The following is a 21555-nucleotide window of genomic DNA, read 5'->3' as shown; positions in this document are numbered from 1 at the left end:
TGCTAAGCAAGGTCAAGACCCTACCTGGGAAAGAATGGGACCCTGACACATAGACTGCGGACATAAGAATGGAAGCCCCTGAAAATCTTGAATCCCCAGACTCCTCTGAACCTGGGGTTCAGAAATGTCCCATCTACCCCTTCTGTTAAAAGCTAGCACCTCCCCCCTTGCAAGGAGACTCTGCAGAGGTCTCTCTTCCATAAGACCCCGCAGGACCGGCACCCACTTGCCCTCCTGCCCACTAGGACTGAGTAGGGTTGAGTCCCAAAATAGCCCAGCCGGGGGCGCGCTGGGCCTGCTGAGGGAGGGATGGACCTATATCCCAAACAGCCAGAAGACCCGGTCAGCATGTAGCAGCAAAAGTCAGGTGGGTGTGTGTGGAAGTGACCCCGAGGGCACTTGATCAAGGGGCTACAGTGTCAGGTCAGATGCGGAAGAGTTTATTGACTTGGAAGTCCCCTCCTGGAATTCAGGACTTCACACCCTGGCAAGGACCCCAGGAGACCGTGCAGAGTTGCTGTTAGCCAGGCTCTTAGAATGGAAAAAGTGAGAGCCTCTGCCGGGTGAGAACAAAATGCTGATATTCCCATGGGAGATGGTGGAAGATGGGATTCAAAGGTCAGGGAAGTGAATATGCTTGGGTGGATGTGCTATATAAGTCCAGAAAAGCCACCAAATTATCTCCCGTGGAAAAGCAGAGAATACAACGTTACCAAGGCCATAAAGAATACGCCAGTGAGAGGACTCAGCCTCACTAAGAAGCTCGGGTGGCCTCCTCCATAGAAGATGCTGTCACAGGCCTCCTAACAGCACTGGGGATGGTAGAACCCCGAAATCATAGCGGCCATGAGACAACACTTACCCGTGACGTGGACACACTTCTCTTCGTGAGTGGTAGGGTGGAGGGGCAGTCAGGATGGCCTGACCCACAGAGAATTAAGGAGCTGGTCATAAAATATGGTGTCCCTGGGGCCAAACTAAATGGGCCACAAACGAGGGACGCTCAATCTGCCCCATCAAACTACTTCAAGGATGGACCGTTAGAACACTGAGAGATTCCCCCGATAAAAAGTCACCATCCCTTTCCCAGTGGCTTCCCAGGAGACCCATCTCTGACACATGACATCTAAATGTAACATGATCCTAGATTTGGGGGAGGGGGGGTTGCTATAAAGAACAACATTGGAATAACTGGTAAAAATTGAATATAAGAATATATCCATTGTATATGCTATAAGAGATGATAGCATTGTATCAAAGGTACAATTCTGAATGGGGTTGTCATTCTGTGTTTATGTAACAAGATACCCATATTCTTAGGGGATACATATGGAAGTATTTAAGAGTAAAGGGGACTGGGTGATTCTGATGTGTCCATGAAGGTTCATCACTTGTAACAAGTGTCCCACTCTCCCACTCTGCTGGGGGATATTGGTAGTGGGCAAGGCTGTGTGGCTGGGGGAGGGGGAGGAGGCGGGGGGGGGGGCGGTGCAGTATACAGGAAATCTCTTGGCTTCTGCCCAGTTATCTGCAACATGCACTCAAATGGCTCAGTAATAATGATACTGATACATAGAGAATGAGGAGCAAATGTGACTTTCAGGATGAAGGATATGAGAGAGTTCTTTGTGTTTCAAAAGATTTCAAAATAAAATATTTTAAAAATAAAAATAAAGCATAGACTTTGGAAAACGGGTAGTTAGAACCTAGTCAGACAACTTACAAGCTGTGTGACCTTGGGCAAATTTTTTCAACTCTCTGAGCCTCTATGTTCTTATCTAGAAAAGAAGGCTTATGACCTCTGCCCACCCAGCCTACCTCTAGGTGTTACAGCAGAAGTCAGATAAAGGCAGGGAAGGGCCCTTAATGCGCAGGTGTGATAAGCAACTTTCTCCAGAGAAACTGAACAGTGAAAATGAACACATAAAGGGAAACCTCATTTTAAGTGGAGTCAGGAGACCAGAAGGGGGCGCTCTCACACACCTCAAGTACCACCGTAATTCAGTCATAGGAAAGACAGTCTTTCAACAGACCCCAACAAGAAGCATCGACAGGAAAAAACTGCCGATGACAGGCCTGGACAGGAAAGATGTACATTGCACCTCTTGGAGGAAACCGACTACCCCAGCAACTAAGCCAGTCACCTGTCATCAGCCTGAATTCTTGCTTTTCTCCAATGGACTCTCATTCAAAACAACCCCTCCCAACTTCCTCCTTTTTCTCTATAAAGTAATGTTCCTCTTCTTTGTTTGTTGGACTTGCCTATGGCTTTTGCTATAGCCTGCTTGTCCCAAATTGAAATTCTCTGCTGTTCCCGAATAAAGCCATTTTACTGGTAAAATAACTGGCTGTTTTACTTTTGAGGTTAACAGAACTATAGGTTTTATAGATCTAGATTTAGAGAAAGATTTGTTTTAAGGAATCGGCTTGTGCCATTGCAGGGGCCAGCAAGTCCAATTTCTGCAGGGTAGGCTGGCCGGCTGGAAACCCAGGGAAGCATCTGCTGGTAGAGTTCCCTCTTCCTTGGGGGAGATCAGGCCTTTTTCTTTTTTCTTTTTTTTTTAATTGATATTTTTGGCTGCATTGGGTCCTTGTTGCTGCTCGCAGTCTTTCTCTAGTTGCGGCGAGCAGGGGCTATTCTTCGTTGTGGTGCACGGGGTTCTCATTGTGGTGGCTTCTCTTGTTGCGGAACACAGGCTCTAGGCGCACAGGCTCAGTAGTTGCAGCATGCAGGCTCAGTAGTTGCAGCACGCAGGCTCTAGAGCGCAGGCTCAGTAGTGTGGCGCATGGGCTTAGTTGCTCCGCAGCATGTGGGATCTTCTCGGACCAGGGCTCGAACCCATGTCCCCTGTATTGGCAGGCGGATTCTTAACCACTGTGCCACCAAGGAAGTCCCCAGGCTTTTTTCTATTCATGTCTTCACCTGATTGGATGAGGCCCACCCTCATTATAGAGAGTAATCTGCTTTCCTTGAAGTTTACTGATTTAAATGTTGATCTCATCTCAAAAATACCTTCAGAAAAAGATCTAGAAGACTGTTTGACCAAATATCTGAATACCATGGTCCTAGCCAAGTTGATACAAAATTAATCATCACAACAGAGAAGGGGGTCTGCTTCTGTCCCACCTTGGAGATGTTTGCCTTCTGTGTTACAGAGGAAGCCAGTGGGAGCTGCCTGGGAGTTTCATTTTCATGGTCCTGGACACAAGAGTTGCACGTCTGTCTCCCCTCTGGCCTGTGTGCTCCTGGGCCTGTTTTCCTTCCTTGCTGGGTGGGGTAAGTGCCCGATGAAACCTGGCAGGTGTCCATGTGTGTGCTGAGGAACTGGGCACACAGACACAGACCTCTTGGGACCTGTGTTTGCTCGGTGGCAGAACTAAAACCCAAGTGGCTGAGCCCTTGCCTTGCTGTGTGTCCCTGAACAAGTCAGCGCCCTCTCTGGGTCTCTTTCTCCTCGCTGTTCTCATTAACTCTGAGTTCCCAGGCCATTGGGAACAGGGAGAAGGGGAAAGAGCCTCAAAAGATGACCTCTGAGAAAATAATCTAAAAAAACTATATATAGATATAACTGAATCACTTTGCTGTATATCTGAAGCTAACACAATATTGTAAATCAGCTATACTTCAATTAAAAAAAAAGAAAAACAAAAAAAGAAAGAAAAAAAAAGAAAAAAGATGACCGTTGGCGCCCTATGAAGTTATTTGCTTAACAAACACTTTACAGCTCTAGCCATGTGCCAGGTCCTGTTCTAAGCACTTTGCAAGTCTTTAATCCTTGCATTAAGCCTGTGAGACAGGTACCATTATTATCCCCATTTTATAGAGGGGGAAATCAAGGCACAAAAAGGACTGGCAATGTGCTCAAGGACACAGATGTCGCATGTATCAAGCCCTCATAGTCCAGCTCCAGAGGCTGCATTTTTTTTTTTTTTTTTTTTTTTTTTTTTCAGTACGCGGGCCTCTCACTGTCGTGGCCTCTCCCGTTGCGGAGCACAGGCTCCGGACGCGCAGGCTCAGCGGCCATTGCTCACGGGCCCAGCCGCTCCGCGGCATGTGGGATCTTCCCGGACCGGGGCACGAACCCGTGTCCCCTGCATCGGCAGGCGGACTCTCAACCACTGCGCCACCAGGGAAGCCCTGGAGGCTGCATTTTTAACCGTCAGTATTCCTTGAGAGCAGCTGAAAGGCTGATCTTCACAGCTTGGGGGAGGGCAAAACCCTGGATTGAGGCAGCCGGCTTGGGAAGTTTCTGTGAGTTTCCTTTTCCCCAGACATGAGTTTCGGTTTCAGTCTCCGGGCATAGGAGTTCCTCATTCTCTTCTGCCTCCAGCTCTGCCATTAGCTGTCATCTCAGCAGCCAGCCAGAGCAATGGGAAACTGGGAGTCCCATCTCTACGAACGGCCTGCCCAGAAACTGGGTGAGTTTACCCAGGACAACCTGAGGCCCTTTGAAGACTGTCAGAAACAGATCGACCAGACCGTGGACACCATCTGTGCAGTCCTGCAGGAAGCTGAGCAGTTCCCCCTGGTGACCGGCGTGGCCAAAGTGAGTAGAAGGCTGGGGTCAGGGCTTCTGGGACCCAGAAGGCAGAGTGACTTGGTGCTGAGCATCTACCGTGTGCCGGGCCCTGGGCACACAAGAGACCATCTTGTCTAGCCCCACACTCAAGTGAGATGGTGGAATATGGTGTAGAGTTTAGGAGTACAGGTTGGGGAGCCGGTTCTACCCCTTACTACTATGTGACGCAGGGCAGGTGGTTTAACCTCTCTGTGCCTCGGTATCTGAATTTGTAAAATGGGAGAGAAATAATACTCATTGCAAAGTGTTATGAGGCTTAAGCCCATAATGTTCTTGCACAGGGCTTGGTACAAAGTTAGTGCAGTAAATTAGCTGTGGTTACTTTTATTGTTTTTATTCTCCCCATTTTACAGAGGAGTAAACTGAGTCTACAAGACTTCAGTAAAACTACCCAAGGATGCTCTGTGTCTTCTCAACAGCAAGGGGTGGGGAGCTGTCATCAGTTAGAAATATTTGGTGCTATGGGCACAAACCCCAGGGTTGAGCCTGAAGATTCTGGACCTTTGGGGAAGAAAGGGTGCTGGGACGGGGCCAGGACCCTAGGGTGGGGAGGGGCTTATGGATGCCCACCACAAACCCCATGCTCTCCGGCACCGAAATCCCACTTCTCTGTAGTCACAGTGCTTTCTGGCCTCTGCCCTCACACACACCCACTAGCCCTAGCAGTAAAGATACCTGGACACTTGGTGTCTCCTACCTTGGCCCAGATGAGGAAACTGAAGCGTGGAGAAGTTATTTAATAGTTGGCATCTGACCTGGGATTTTAAGCCCAGGTAATCTGTTTGGGAGCATGCACCCTTAACCACTATACCATCCTACCTCTCAATATTGTTAACTTTTTTCTAATTAAAATATTAATCATACATACAAAAAGTGCACTGATCTAAGTGTACAGCCTGATGGATTGCCACAAACAACATACATGTGTAACCTACACCCAGATCAAGAAATAAAATATCCCACCCCCGACCCAAGAGCCCCTGAACCCCCCATCCAGTCGCTACCCCCAGCCCCAGGCAACCACTCTCCTGACTTCTGACAGCATAGCATAGATTAGTTTTGCCTATTTTTAAACTTTGTATAGAGTGACCAACCATCCCAGTTTGCCCGGGACTGAAGGGTTTTCTGGGACATGGGCCTCTTGGTGCTAAAACTGAGCATGTCCAGGGTAAACCAGACAGGTTGGTCACCCTGTATAAAAGAAATCATGCACTGTGTGGCTTTAGTGTGTGGGGTTTTTTGACCCATCTGTTGACGAAATTTATGTTGTTGTGTGCAGCTGTTGTTTATCATTTCATTGCTGTCATGTGTTCCCTGTATGAATACACCATATTTGTCCATTCTACTGCTGATGGCCGTTCGAGTTGCCTCCAGTTTGGGGCTCGTAGGAAAAGTGCTGCTATGGGGCTTCCCTGGTGGTGCAGTGGTTGAGAATCCGCCTGCCAATGCAGGGGACACGGGTTCGAGCCCTGGTCCGGGAAGATACCACATGCCACGGAGCAACTAAGCCCATGAGCCACAACTACTGAGCCCATGTGCCACAGCTACTGAAGCCCACGTGCCTAGAGCATGTGCTGCACAATGAGAGAAGCTACTGCAATGAGAAGCTGGTGCACCACAACGAAGAGTAGCCCCCGTTCGCCGCAACGAGAGAAAGCCCCCGCGCGCAGCAACAAAGACCCAACACAGCCAAAAATAATAAATAAATAATACAATAAATAAATTTATTTTTTTAAAAAGTGCTGCTATGGGTATCCTGATTTAGTTCTTTGGGTGGACAAATGAACATCTGCCACTCCACTTTTAGACTATGTTGACATCTGGGGCTTTTGAGGTGAGAGATATTTCTGCCTGTCGGGGTGCCCTGTGACCCCAAAAGGTTCAGAGTCTCACATCCACTTCTCTGTTGCTGGCAGAGTGGCTCCTATGGCCGGAGAACGGTCTTGAGGGGCAACTCCGATGGTACCCTCGTCATCTTCATCGGTGGCCTTGAAAAATTCCAGGATCAGAAAAAAAGCCAACATGACCTCCTCAGCAAAATCTGGGCACAGTTGAAATGCTGTGAGCTCGCGATGAAGCTGGCAGCCAAGATGGAGATCCAGAGCATCAGTGGCAAGCTCACCATCCAGCTGTCCACAGAAAAGCAGAGCATCACTTTCGAGATGCTGCCCGCCTTCAACGCTCTGGGTGAGCCCCCCTGTGTGTGTGGGGGGGCGGTGGAGGTTCAGGTCTGGAGGGGCTTGTCAAGAGAGCAAAGCCAGAAAAAGGAGTGGTAGATAGCCTGGCATCTGAATAAATACCCCTGGTGCTTTCCAAAATGAGGGACTGTAGACTTTCCCTCCTTCCTCTCTTTCCCTCTCTCTCTTTCTCTCTCTCTCTTCCTTCCTTTCTTTCTTCCTTTCCTTTCTTTCTTTCTTTCCTTTCTTTCTTTTCTCACTGTGTGGCATGCAGGATCTTAGTTCCCCTACCAGGGATGGAACCTGCACCCCCCGCAGTGGAAGTGCAGAGTCTTAACCACTGGACCACCAGGAAAGTCCCGAGAGACCGTTGACTTTCAAAAGAGGAGATTCCTCCTACCCTGAGCTTACTCTCTTCTGTAGAATTTCTCCCTTATCTCCTAGTTGACTTTGGAGGAAATGTTCTAGACTCTGGAGTAGAGCATCTCAAACTGTGACACGCACACAAAGCACCTGAGAAACTTGTTAAAATGCAGGTTCTGATTCAGGAAACTGGGGTCCAGGATTCTATATTTCTAACCAGTGCCATGATATTGCTGCTCTTCTGTGGACTACACTGGAGGATTTAGACTAGAATAAATGCTGGTTAGAGATAGAGGATGGGGCAAACATCTGGGAAAAGTTCAGCTGGAGCAGGTATTTGGAATGTGCCTCTAATCAGGTCAACATCAAGGCAAAGATCTTCCATGGGCAACTGTTTGGATGGATGGATGGATGGTTGACTGGATAGATGGATGGATGGTTGATTGAATGGGTGAGACTAAGCATAGTTACAGCTTAGTCTCAAGCATAGGTACATATATTATCACAAACTTAAATACCAGAGCTGGAATTCAACCCCTCATTAAACAAGTGAGGGGCTTCCCTGGTGGCGCAGTGGTTGAGAGTCCGCCTGCCGATGCAGGGGACACGGGTTCGTGCCCCGGTCCGGGAAGATCCCACATGCCGCGGAGCGGCTGGGCCCGTGAGCCATGGCCGCTGAGCCTGCACGTCCGGAGCCTGTGCTCCGCAACGGGAGAGGTCACAACAGTGAGAGGCCCACGTACCGCAAAAAACAAACAAACAAACAAAAAACAAGTGAGGAAGCAGAACGAAATGAATGTGTCCACGGCCACACAGCCAGTTACTGACAGAACTAGAATAAAAGCCCAGGTCTTTTAAGCCCCAGGCCCAGTGCCTTCAAGGTGGACACACACACACACACACACACACACACACACACACACACACACACACACCCTGACGACTTACATTCACAGAAATGTGACCTAGTGCAGAGAAAAATGCACCAGTTTGCAAGGTAGGCAGCCTTGAATTCTCATCCTGGTCTTACTACTAACACACTTCTGCCAACTGTAAGATCAAGGCTAGAAACAGCTAACTTGCAGGATCTTTAGGATGATAAGGGTTGAGTATACGTGCCTGACTCAAAGGAAGGCTGGAGTCAAGGTGAAGAGACAGAGTGTGACTCAGAATTCCTAGGAAATCCTATGTTCTGTCCTCTGGTTCAGAGCACGGTGGCTGGAGATTAGGCCAGAGCGCCCTCTGCTGGCTGCACTCCATCTCGCAAAGAACGATGTGAGAACGAGAAATCAGCTCTTCCTCACATGTAGTACCGAGAAGCTGCCACCAGATAGCGGCAGAGCTACACATTCCAAACAGATAACCTTTCCTAGACGGAAACAATAATGGTCGCTTTCTGAGAAAAGTAAACTACTGAGAAATTTTTAAATTACTTTCTGTACTAAATATTAGCCTAACTACATTTTATTATCTAGCAGGACAAGCCACCCCTCACCTTTTATGCAAATGCACCAGTCCTCTTACAGATGAAGCAATGAACGTGTGCTACCAAACCACATCCAGCCGCCTTTGTGGGCTCACCCAGGCCAGGTTCCATGAAAACCAAAAGTTCTGTTTCTGTTTCACACCAGGCTTAAGTGAGAAGCCCAGCCTCTGCACCTATCGAGAGCTCAAAAGATCCTTGGATATGGTGAAAGCCAGCCCCGGTGAGTTCTCGATCTGCTTCACTGAACTCCAGGAGAAGTTTTTTAGCAACCATCCCAGCAAGCTGAAGGATTTGATCCTCTTGGTAAAGTACTGGTGTCAAAAGGTAAACGTCAAATTGCATGTTTATTGCTATTATCCGTTTCCCTTTTACTGAGATAACTCACGTTCGGTAAAGTACAACAATGTTAAGAATACAGCTCAGGGATTTCCTGGTGGTCCCATGGTTAAGATGCTGTCCTCGCAGTGCAGGGGGTGCTGGTTCCAAACCTGGTGGGAGAACGAAGATCCCACATGCCGTGTGGGCAAAGAAAAAGAAAAGAATACAGCTCAATGTGTTTTTATAGCCTTTCAGGCAACACCCAGATCAAAATAGGGCACATTTCCCGCACTCCAGCGGGATGCACACTCCCAGTCCATGCTTCCCCCAAACAAACCACTATGCTAGCATCTGGTACCACAAATTAGTTTTGCTTGTTTTTAAACTTGACGTCAATGGAATCATACTGCATGTACTTCGTGTTTGCCATCTTCTGCTCAATATTATGCCTGAGAGATTTGTCTGTGTTGTTGCAGGGAGTAGTGGTTCTTCATTGTTTTGCACTATTCCATTGCATTAATACACTGTACATGGATGCATTCTACTGCTGAGGGACATGTGGGTCATTCCCAAATTGGGGCTGTTATGAATTAGGTTACAGTGGATATTCCCCTACATGTCTTTTTGTGAATTTAAGCAGTCATTCCTCTTGGGTAAATATGCAGGAGTGAGACTGCTGTGCTATAAGGTATACTTTATATATATGTGTGTGTGTGTGTGTGTGTGTGTATATAGATATATACATATATACACACACACATATACCTTATATATATACACACATTACATATATACATTATATATACCTTATCTGTGTATATATACATATATGAATATATATGTATATGTGTATACATATACACATGCATATATGAATAAATTTGTGGAATATATACATATATATATATAACTTTAGTAAATACACCCAAATAGTTTTTCCAAACGGTTGTACCAAATCCCACTCCTGTCCGCAGTGTATGACAATTTCAGGTGCTCCACATTCTTATCAACACTTGTTGTCAGTCCATCGAATTTTAGCCATGTATCATTTCAATCATTGACAGGGGACATTGACTTCCTATAGACTTCTAGTTTCATTTTTTTTTTTTTTTGCAGTACGCGGGCCTCTCACTGCTGTGGCCTCTCCCGTTGCGGAGCACAGGCTCCGGACGCGCAGGCTCAGTGGCCATGGCTCACGGGCCCAGCCGCTCCGCGGCATGTGGGATCTTCCCGGACCGGGGCACGAACCCGTGTCCCCTGCATCCGCAGGTGGACTCTCAACCACTGCACCACCAGGGAAGCCTTGACTTCTAGTTTCTTGATTTCAGACCCCTGGCATGGGCGGAACTGGGTTCCAAATTATCTGCTACACTTTTCTCCTTCCACAGTGCCAGGAAAAGCTGAAGGATTCATCCCTGCTGCCCCTGTATGCGCTGGAGCTGCTTACGGTCTATGCCTGGGAACAGGGGTGTGGAGCAGAAGACTTTGACATAACTGAGGCATCAGGACTGTTCTGGAGCTTATCAGGAAGCAGGAGCAGCTATGTGTCTACTGGACAGTCAACTACAACTTTGAGGATAAGACCGTCCGCAACATCCTGCTGGGCCACCTCCGATCCCCGAGGTACCAAGCTTCCCACGGCCCTCTCTCCTTACCTCTTTAGGTACATGCCAGGCTGTACCCCCTTAGAATGAGGGTGCATCCCTGTCTTTCCCAGCCAAGCATGCACCAAAAGAATGCCAGCAGCAGTGGGTAGGGAGGCAAAGAGAGGTCTGTCTGAAAGAGGGACGCTTCGATGCTTTTCACATTCTAAACCATTGTCACATTTTGTCCCAAAGCAAACACTTCCCCTCATAGAAGGAAGGGGCAAAGAGAGGAGGGGTCAGCAGAAAGAGGAGACCGTTTTATTAGGTTATGAATGGAACATGCCTGTAAAGCGGAGAACACTAGACACAGAGAACACCAGGACCAGAGAGGCTAGACATCTTAGACAGAGCACTTCAGCAATTGGGAGGAACTGCAGGAGGTAAAAATCCAGGTTTCCAGATGCCCAGTCCAGGCCTCTTTCCCCCAAGATGATTTCTTCTCCCAACTGATTTTTTTTAATCAAATTCATAGGCCAGTAATCTTGGATCCAACTGACCCAACCAGTAATGTGAGCGAAGATAACACCTGCTGGCAGCTGCTAAAACAAGAAGCTCAAACCGGGTTATCTTCTCTCAGGCTGAACGAGTCACCTGGACTGTCCTGGAATGTTCTGGTGAGAGGGCTTTCCAATATAGTGCGTGTCCTGCTGCAGGCAGGGCCCTCCCGATACTCAGACTGCAGTCTTATCCAAGATCACCGTGAGTTGGTTTCCCAGAGATGCCATGACAAAGCACCATGCACTGGTGGCTTAAAGCAACAGAAATTTACTCTTTCACAGTTTGGGGGGCTAGGAATCCAGGATCAAGATGTGGACAGGGCCATGCTCCCTCTGAAGGCTCTAGGGAAAAGTCCTTCCTCACGTCTTCCAGCTTCTGGTGGCCGTTCGCGGTCCGTGGCTTGTGGCAGCAACACTCCGATCTCTGCCTCTGTTGTCACATGGCCTTCTCTTGTGTGTCTTCACAATGTCCTCCCTCCAGGCATGTCTGTCTCTGTGTCTCTCTCCTCTTCTTATAAGGACACCAGCCGTACTGGATTAGGGACCACAGTAATGACCTCGTCTTAACTTGATTACCTGTTTGCAAAGACCCTTTTTCCATATAAGGTCACATTCATAGGGTCTAGAGGTTGGGACTTCAACATATCTTTTAGGGGGACACAATTCAGTCTATAACACACCATTAGGGACCTCCCCTTCCATTAAAATGATAGTAATGTGCAAAATTGAAGAAAGAGAAAAGGCGGGCACCTGCAGATGAGAGACTTCAATTAGTTTCTGCAAGAGAGAAAGCAGGTGAGAAGGTGGTGACAGATGAAATGGAGCAGAGCCCAAGAGACGTGGGTGGCAGTCACCCTTGCGGATGCTGGGACAACCTCTGAGCTCTACTGAAGCAGGCGTTGGGGGCGAGAGCGAGAAGTGAGGCTGCAAATGGGAGAACTAATGAAGGGCCAGATGCATTGGGTTTTCCCCTCCCATCCCCCAAAGGAGAAGCACATCTATCAACACAAATTTGATTATATCTGCAAAGTCCCATTTTCCATACAGGGTAACATAGTCGTAGAGCAGGACGTGGACTTTGGGCGGTGGGGGTGGATATCACTATTCTCCCTCCCACTAGCAAGAAGTAGGCTGCCTCTGCAGACTGAGGCCTGACCAGAGCATGCAGAACAGGGAAGAAAAGATGCTCAGGTGAGGTGTCATGACCTGTGGTCCATGGAGCGCATCCCATCTGATGTTTTCTACTGAAGAGGAGAGAACTTCACTTTTATGCAGATGTCAGACCCCATTTAGACATCAGAATATGGTTTCCTTCCAAAAGTGACCACAGGTACAGAGAGTGAGCAGGTCCCACCCTCCACGGTCCCATTGGATTAGAGAACAGGTAACTGTCCCTTCAGACTGAACACACAGCCCCTCTGACTCCAGGACGGCCCTTCTCTTCAACACACTTAGATGGAACAGCATCCCCTGGTGTGGAGGGTTGAATAGTGTCCCGCAAAATTCATGTCCACCCAGATCCTCAGAATGTGACCTTCTTTGGAAGTAGGGTCTTTGCAGGTATTACCAGTTAAGAGGTCATCCTGGATCAGTGTGGACCCTGAATCCAATGACTGGTGCCCTTATAAGGAGACACACAGGGACACAGACACAGAAGGGAGAAAGCCACGTGACAAGAGAGGCAGGGGTCAGAGTGATGCAGCCACAAGCCAGGGAAGGCCGTGGACTTCCAGAAGCTGGAAGACACAGGAAGGATTTCCCCTAGAGCCTTGGAGGGAGCACGGCCCTGCCTACACTTCGACTGCAGACGTCTAGAAACGTGATTTGTTACGGCCGTTCAGGGAAACCAATCCACCGGGGCACAGGGTGTTTAACAGAGGCTGATAGAACCTTGAAAAAGGAATAATGTGATCATCAGAAGTCAAAAATACCTGTAATAAATGGGAAAATAAGGAAGGAACAGAGCAGTACGAGAAGCCAAGAGGTGCCGGCCATTTGTGGACGGTCCCAGAACAGAAAGTGGAAACTAGACAGTAATTTGGAGCCAGGTCTTCACAGACCTGTTGGGAGAAGGATCCAGATCCCTTCTAGAGGGTAAGAAGAGCAACTAGGAGAGGTTCTGTTTCTGGGGGATCTTGGGTACCACCCGAAACTCTCAGGTATGCTCTTGGGATATGTCAATGCAAGAACTCAGGATGACAAAGGTACCAGCAGGAGAGTTGAGAGCAGGAGGGAGAGATGGGGGAGCAGAGCAGGCAGGGGAGGAAGCGGGGGTGGGGGACAGGCGGCTGGCAGGGGGCGTCTCACAGCGGGCTCCTTCCACAGCCTGTGCCGCTCTACATGACCCCAGGCCATCTTCTGGACAAGTTCATCAAGGACCTTCTCCAGCCCAACAGGACTTTCCTAGATCAGATCAAGAAAGCTGTTGACATCATCTGTAAGTTTCTTAAGGAAAATTGCTTTCGACATTCAACTACAAAGTGTCAGAAGATTGTCAAGGTGAGCAATGGCCTTTCTCTTTGTTATTGGCGGGGACTAAGCCGTTCCTGTAACTCTGCAATGCTCCTGACCACTGGAAGTGTGAGGACAAAGTGTGAGGGAGGGAAGCAGGGGAGATGGGCAACTAGGACCCTGGTTTTTAGTGGAGGGTGCTGATGCACTGCTTACGCCATTCGCAATAGACTTTTGGGGGGTGCACATTGTGCGGCTTGCGGCATCCTAGTTCCCCGACCAGGGACTGAGCCCGGCCCACGGCAGTGAAAGTGCCGAGTTCTAATCACAGTAGACTTCTGATTCTGTGTTAACCTCCGCGAGCTGCTGGCAACGCTTGCCGGTGCTTGGCTTGTGGTGCCTCACTCCAATCTCTGCCTCCCTCTCCCCGTCCCCTTCTCCTCTGGGTCTTTCTTCTCTTCCCTTCTAAGAACACTTGTCATTGGATTTAGGGCCCGCAGATCCCTAACTTCATTACATCTATAAAGACCCTTTTTCCGGATAACATCACATTCACACATGTTGCCAGCAGACATCTCTTTTGGGGGGGCCACCATTCAAACCACAGCAGATTCTAAGCTCCATGTGTATTAAAACAAAAAGTGACAGTCTTCCTAGTTTCAATTCATCCCATCAACTGAGCTAGAGATTCAGCAGATGGGGCCATTCTTGTCCAAGACTCCAAGGTCATGCGCTGACACACTTGCCTCCGTCTGTTGGCCACCAACCAGATAACTGTGTGTCCAGGGTCACAAGAAGGGAGGGGGAAAAGTGCTGACCTGTGAGCAAGAACATTTGCCGTGATGCAAAAAAACAGATCTGTGTGCATGCTGCCCTGGGACGGGTCTGGGGACCAGTACCGACGTCCCACGCGCCATGAGTAAAATGTCTCACGAGGTTAATTTGAGGGAAAACAAGACTGGCTGTGTTCATGGTCTGTGAACCATTGTTGAAGCATTCATTTTGTCCTCTGCTTCCCCAGCCTCTCATTAACATGATAGTAAATAAATAAGAAACGTTAATGACACAGCAAAGAAGAAAATAGGAAGAGAGCCTTTGGCCGATAAGAAGTTGCTTTCTATCTTCCTGAAGTTGGTTGCAAGAGTTGTCTGCTGAGGTGATGGGGGAGGTGCCACCTGGAGGATGCAGGGAGGGGGCTGTGGCCCGGGAGACCAGCTGCATGAATGAAGTGGCATGGACCAGGGATGAATGGAGCACCTGTGTACAGGAAGCTCCACTCCCCTCGCCCCCTAGGCCATGTAGCCAGGCATTCACTACCCATGGGTAAAATAAACATTGCTTTTGCAGAAATCAAATGAGCTTTCTGGGGAAAACCAGGAAAACATGCATGAGGGTTGATGCTCAGAGCAAATCCCACCAAGTTGTGGCATTGAGAGAGCTCCCTGCGAAGCTGGCTTCTCCCCGACTCACCCTCAAAGAAGCCCATCAGCTAAGGAGCTGTGCCTTCAGGGAGAACTTCACAAAACAGACAGAATGAACCTGTGTGCCTGCCTAAGCTGCCTCGTGCAGAGCCTGGCAAGCCAGGGCCAGCGAGCTAAGAGTGGTTTTACTTTTTTTTTTGCGGTACACGGGCCTCTCACTGTTGTGGCCTCTCCTGTTGCAGAGCACAGGCTCCGGACACGCAGGCTCAGCGGCCATGGCTCACGGGCCCAGCCGATCCGCGGCATGTGGGATCTTCCCAGATCGGGACACGAACCCGTGTCCCCTGCATCGGCAGGCGGACTCTCAACCACTGCGCCACCAGGGAAGCCCCGGTTTTACATTTTTACATAGTTGAAGAAGAAGAAGGAGAAGAAGGGAGAGGAGGAAGAGGAAGGGGAAAAGGAGGAGGATGGGGGGGAGAAAAGTGAGGAGCGGGAAGTAGAAGCTTATGTGGCAGAGACACACGTAGCCCACAAAGCCTAAAATATGTATCAGCTAATGCTTTACGGAAAGTTTGCCAACCCCTGCATCTAAATGATAAGTATTCATCCAATGGTCCCCAGATTGCAGGAGGGAAGAGATGATGTCAGGCTTGCCTTAGTTTGATTTATTTCAGGTCACAGAAATTCAAATAAAGCTACATACTCTTTTTTGTCTGTTTGTCCAGAGTATACTGTAAATGGACATCTTGAGGACTGTATTTCATAAGATCAAGTATGCAAAGGGATCTATATAGTGTCTAACAGAGCACATTCAGCTGATATTAATACAGTGCCTTGTGTTTAAAATTTGCTCATTGCGTATTGATCCATTCGAATTTTGTTTTATCTAGGGGGAAAATTTTAGATTTTCACTATTGAGGATTTTTTTTCTCACTATGGTCTCTTTTTAAAATTTATTTATGTTTATTGAAGTACAGTTGCTGTACAATATTATATAAATTACAGGTGTATGGTATAGTGATTCACAATTTTTAAAGGTTATACTCCATTTATAGTTATTATAAAATATTGGCTATATACCCCATGTTGTACAATATAACCTTGTAGCTTATTTTACTGCTAATAGTGTATACCTCTTACGTCCCCACCCCTGTAGTGCCCCTCCTCACTTCCCTCTCCCCACTGTAACCACTAGTTTGTTCTCCACGTCTGTGAGGCTGTAAAGCTACGTTAGTCCTTACCAGAAACCTTTAGGAAGTTGACTTGAGAAGCGGGTCATTTATAACTAGCCCATCCATTGTTTGTGGGCAAATTCACACATCAAATGGCATGAGATGAGCCACCTTTGGAACCAGATGATTCTATTTGTTTGGAAAATGAAACACTCTGCTTCGGAATCAGCCCTAACTGGAGACTCGAACGTGGCACCGCTCCCGGCAACCTCATTAATTAGCCCAACGGGCGCCAGCCCATGGGGGTGAGGGCTCAGGCTCTAGAAAATGCTGTATCTCCAGTTGCCTTTGCTTCCCTGGGGCGGGGGTGGGGGGGGTCAACCGCCAAAGGCACGGCTCTGAAGAGCGGCTCCGATGCCGACCTTGTTGTGTTCGCGGACCCGCTGAAAAGCTACACCTCCCAGAAAAACGAGAGATGCAACATCATCAAGGAAATCCATAAGCAACCGGAAGCCTGTCAGCGGGAGAAGGATTTTGAAGTGAAGTTTGAGATTTCAAAATGGAAGGCTCCCCGGGTGCTGAGCTTAACTCTGAAATCCAAAGTCCTCAACGGAAGTGTTGACTTTGATGTGCGGCCTGCATTTAATGCCCTAGGTAAGACTCCTAAGATTTGAGCTTCTGGAGGAGGAAGAGGGATTCTGGTGTGATGGGGGGAGGTGGGGGAGCGGGAAGTCACGTGACTTACTGATCGGACCTGGTCCAGTGCCCCAACAGGTGGCATTCATAATGACAGCAATACCTTACACCTGTATACATTTTCATTCTCGTTTATTTTATCCCTACGACGGCCAGAACCCACATCTTATACTCCCATGGTGTCATTCACAACATCTATCAAAGAATGGGGTACACGGGAATTCAGTACACAGTTATAGATAAAATGCCTCACGTAGTAGGGAAGGAAATGAAAAAACAGACTGTGGGAGAAATTCTGAGGCAAAGACAGGAAATCTGGGTGTTCGCCTTCCATCTTAGGCAAAAACTCCTTTAGAAATTTAATTCGTGAGTGACAGATACACAATGGTGTATTAAAAGAAACCAAGGAAGGGCTTCGCTGGTGGCGCAGTGGTTGAGAGTCCGTCTGCCGATGCAGGGGACACGGGTTTGGTGCCCCGGTCTGGGAAGATCCGACATGCCGCGCAGCGGCTGGGCCCGTGAGCCGTGGCCGCTGAGCCTGCGCATCCAGAACCTGTCCTCCGCAACGGGAGAGGCCACAACAGTGAGAGGCCCGCGTACCGCAAAAAAAAAAAAAAAACAAAACAAAAAAACAAGGCTATTTCAGGCATTTTCCAAATCAAAATCAAGAAGACTCTGGTACCTTCCCTCTGAATGGTTCTTAGGGTCTTTAGAGAGGAAATGACAGTATATAGATAGGGGGTCAGCTAACTTTTTAAATAAAAGGCAAGATAGCAAATATTTTCAACTTTAAGGACCATAAGGTATCTGTCACAACTGCTCAACTCTGCCTTTGTAGCTTGAAAACAGCCATAGACGATACATTAATAAGTGGGCGTGACTGTGTTCCGATGAAACTTTATTTACAAAAACAAGCAGGCGGCCAGATTTAGTCTGGGGGCCACAGTTGGCAAACTTCAGATCAGCACTATCTAGAAGGCCTTTCTGGGATAACGAAAATGTCCTCTATCTGTGCTCTGTATCTATTGAGAGCTTGAAATGTTGCCAGTACGAGTAAGGAACTAAATTTCTCATTTGATTTTCCTTTAATGAGTTTGAATGCAAATAGCCACCTTGGCTGATGGCTACCCTGTTGGACAGTGCAGGTCTAGATAACGCTTTAATAATAAATACCACCTATACTCATATAAACCATGTAATTTTTAATATCTCATTACTCTGGAGATGCCCCCGATATCTTAGACATCAGTAATTCACATACACTAATAGAGTTCAAAATAATTTCCCAGAATTAAATTATAGTTGTCAACAGTGTTTTGAAATCTGTTACTTTCTATACAGATTAAAGCATAATGTAAATTTCTTCCCCATGTTAGGTGAACTGAAGTCTGACTCTACACCCAGCCCCAGGATCTATGCTGACCTCATCTATTTGCATAAATCCTCAGACACCCTGGGGGGAGAATTTTCTACCTGTTTCACGGAGCTACAGCGCAATTTCGTTTGCTCCCGGCCCACGGAACTGAAGGATTTGATTCGCCTGACTGGTACAAATGGGTACGACAGCTCTTGTCCTGGCCACCTGGTTATTATTTTTATCAGTACTCTGTGACCATGAAACCGGCACTTGTGCTCACTGTCTCCCATGCTGGGGGCTGGACCACATTACAGAATCTTCCCATGCCTAACCCTGAGTATCTTTGTGGAGTTCCCATCACTAACCCCATTGAGATGGGTCAGATGTAAGCATCTCCTCCCAACAAAGCTGCCACACATGGTTTATTTTGCTTTTTCTCTGACACCCAAAGAATTCTGCAGGAATCCAAGTTATCGTGCCTGCAAAGGGCAGATGAAGTTGGGATTTTCATGCCTGCAAGTCACCAGCATGGCTTATCTGCTGCTAGGTGTCCATAATTAATAGACTCAGATGCTACCTCTTGGAAGGCAGGTTGAAGCGACAGGCAGCAGCAGGGGCTGCATTTTCTATACTGGTTCGCCTCCCTCCACTTCCATCCGTCTGCCACAGGGTAGTTTCTAAGTATTCTCATGACAGCAGACACCCAGCACAACAGCACCTCTTTCAGGAGATGTCTCCTTTCTGTGTCCAGCTTCCTGAAACCCGAGGAGACTGAATCCTGTGGTTTCCACGTCTACACCCAGCCCCAGGGTGCTCAGAGTGCTCAGGGCTGCAGGGTGACCTTGAGCAAGTCACTTCACTTCCCCATGACTTCAGCATGGCGACCTCTGCCCGCTGTGTAGGGATGCTGGGGGATCAGGAGTGAATGATGTAGGTGGAATGTCTGGCCCCATAATTAGCACACAGTGGGTCTTTAGTAAATGGTACTATGTTATAACTCTAGGACGGTACATACAGCCAAAGCACAACAAAGAAGCCTGCGTGGGCTGCCTTTAAGCTGCAAAGTGACCCTTCCCAGACCAGTCCCAGCGCTGCGTCTCGAGACCTGGGTGCCCTACTGCGGCCCCAGCAGTCCTTCACGTGCACCCTCTAAGGCTCTTGCTACGCTCATTTCACCTTCCTGCTCTAACCAGTATCGTCTGATGTTCCCACTCTTCCCTCAGTGTGGAAGCAAACTGAAGCAAAAGGGGTCTCTGCCCCCCAAATATGCCTTGGACCTGCTTATCATCTACGCCTGGGAGCAGGGGAGCGGGGCGCAGGATTTTGACACGGCTGAAGGTTTCCGGACGGTCCTGGAGTTGGTCACAAACTAGCAGCATCTCTGTGTCTTGTGGATGGTCAACTACAACTTTGATGATGAGATTGTGAGGCGCTTCCTCCCGACCCAGATCCAGAGAACCAGGTGCCCCAAACCTCAGCCCCCTCCATTTCTTAACCTGATTCCCTCCAACGCTATTTTGGTGACCTGAATTCACCTCCCGTGGGGTCCTGATCCATTATTCCTCCTGTGAAACTGAGAAGGGAATGTGCTGGCCGTCAGAACCGCCCACAGTCTCCAGGGGTAAAATCCCAGGGAGGCAGGAGAACTGTCATCAGGAGGAACAAAGAAGGAAGGACCAAGGTACCAGGTCCCTGAGTTGCTTTCATCTTTCTAGGTCAGAAGGAAAAGCATGGATTCATTAGCAGGTCTAAAAGGTGTGGAAGTTGGAAGTGTGTTCCTGAGAAATAATGCTATTATTCGCTGCTGGTGCATCCTGCAGGCTGTTTATTAGATCAGGTTTTATCTCCCCTTTCCAACCTCCATCCCACAAAACCTTTATCCTTCAAGAATAGGAAGGAATCTTAGTGTATCCACTTAGCACCAGCAGCAGGGAACCAAAACAGTGGAAGCAAAAGAAAAGAGAAGAGAGAAAAGAAAGAAACATTGAGAAAGAATAGAGGAGAAAAAAAAAAAGACAATAAGATACCCTGGCTTGCCTACCATGGGTGTGACCTACTTGACAGTAGAGTTGATTAAATGATACATTATATTTCAGTTGCCCTAGCATGGAGAGATGTTTATAGAATGCCTTCATGTGTATAAGAATGAACAGCTTTCAAAACTTTTCTGACAGATATGATTTAATTCTAGGAAATCACTTTGAACTGTATTGGTACATTTGAATTACGGACATCTAAGCTAGAAAGACACATTGTTTTGTTACGAACAGTAGAATGGGCCCCCAATTCTGAGGCCACTGGTTCTAAAAAGCATGCCTCTAATGACTTCTAATCTCTCGTTTAGGCCTGTGATCTTGGACCCAGCCGATCCTACTGGCGACGTGGGTGGAGGGGACCGTTGGTGTTGGCATCTTCTAGCAGAAGAAGCTACTGAATAGCTGTTGTCTCTCTGTTTCCGAGACGGGTCGGGTTGTCCCATACAATCGTGGAACATGCCAGTAGGAATCATCTAAAGGAAGTGTCATCTGGAGATTACCCTGGGACAGGCCGAAATCAAAGAGCTTCCCTGCTATGGCAACTTGGGATTCACTCAGCCACAAATAACAGATAACCCAACTCAGGAGCCTAAACGACTGGGTTTTTTCTTCCCATAACAAGAAATCCTAAGGCAGGCAACCTAGGACTCGCACAACAGCTCCACTGGACTTTCCCCAGGAGCAGATCACCTCCACCGTGGCACTTGGTACTGGGGCTGGATAGCTCTTCGTGGTAGGGGCCGTCTTGGGCAGTGTTAAGTCTCTACCCACCAGATGCAGTAGCACCACCCCCGAGTGCAACAACCAAAAATGCCTCCAGACGTGACCAAGGGTCCCCTGGGGCACACTCATCCCCAGCGCTTCCTGGCTCCACCCTCTTTAGTCGTTCATTTGAGTCTTCGTGGCACTGAGAGTGGCTATTGCACCTCCAGGTGGCGGGTCCATGGTGAGGTTGGAGGAACAGAAAGGGGGAGGATACCCACCCAGGTAGCTTATTAGAAGCTTCATCCAGCAAACTCTCTTACATTTCAAGCTGCAGCTACCTGTAACCGAAAAGTGGCTCCAGAAAGGGGGGTGAGAGTTGGGTCAGCCAGCCAAGAGTGCCTGCCACCCCTGTCCAAAGCTCCACCGCCAACCAAGATACCTGCCACCAGGTATACTTGGTTCCCCCATCAGGTTCTCTGTCAACAAGTACCCAAAACTGTCCCTGGTAGTAGTCACCTTCTCAGATACACTTCCTTCTTTCTTTTTGGTTTTTTTTTCTGTCTCTTTTAACCAATGGTTCTAACTGCTTGGATATGTATTTTTCTCGCACGTATATTTCTTTCTTTCTAGACAGTGCAGTCACCAGG

At 48.1% G+C, this 21555-nt stretch overlaps 1 protein-coding gene across 1 annotated transcript; it reads left to right on the top strand.

The window, feature by feature from the left end:
- Positions 1–4370: 4370 nt before the first annotated feature.
- On the top strand, positions 4371–20680 carry LOC309830991 (2'-5'-oligoadenylate synthase 2-like; the record flags this gene model as incomplete). Its single annotated transcript, XM_082667921.1, is given in 14 exon segments — positions 4371–4547; positions 6497–6767; positions 8752–8930; positions 10313–10418; positions 10421–10547; positions 11043–11184; positions 13393–13566; positions 16396–16768; positions 18187–18353; positions 18356–18367; positions 19361–19537; positions 19541–19629; positions 20512–20602; positions 20606–20680. Coding segments are annotated over 14 exon segments (2160 nt in total).
- Between the last annotated feature and the right edge of the window lie 875 nt (positions 20681–21555).

The sequence above is a fragment of the Grampus griseus genome (genome assembly GCF_964374135.1).
Source record: "Grampus griseus genome assembly, chromosome: 12".
NCBI classification, from domain to species: Eukaryota; Metazoa; Chordata; class Mammalia; order Artiodactyla; family Delphinidae; genus Grampus; species Grampus griseus.
This window is presented reverse-complemented; position numbering and strand designations above follow the sequence as displayed.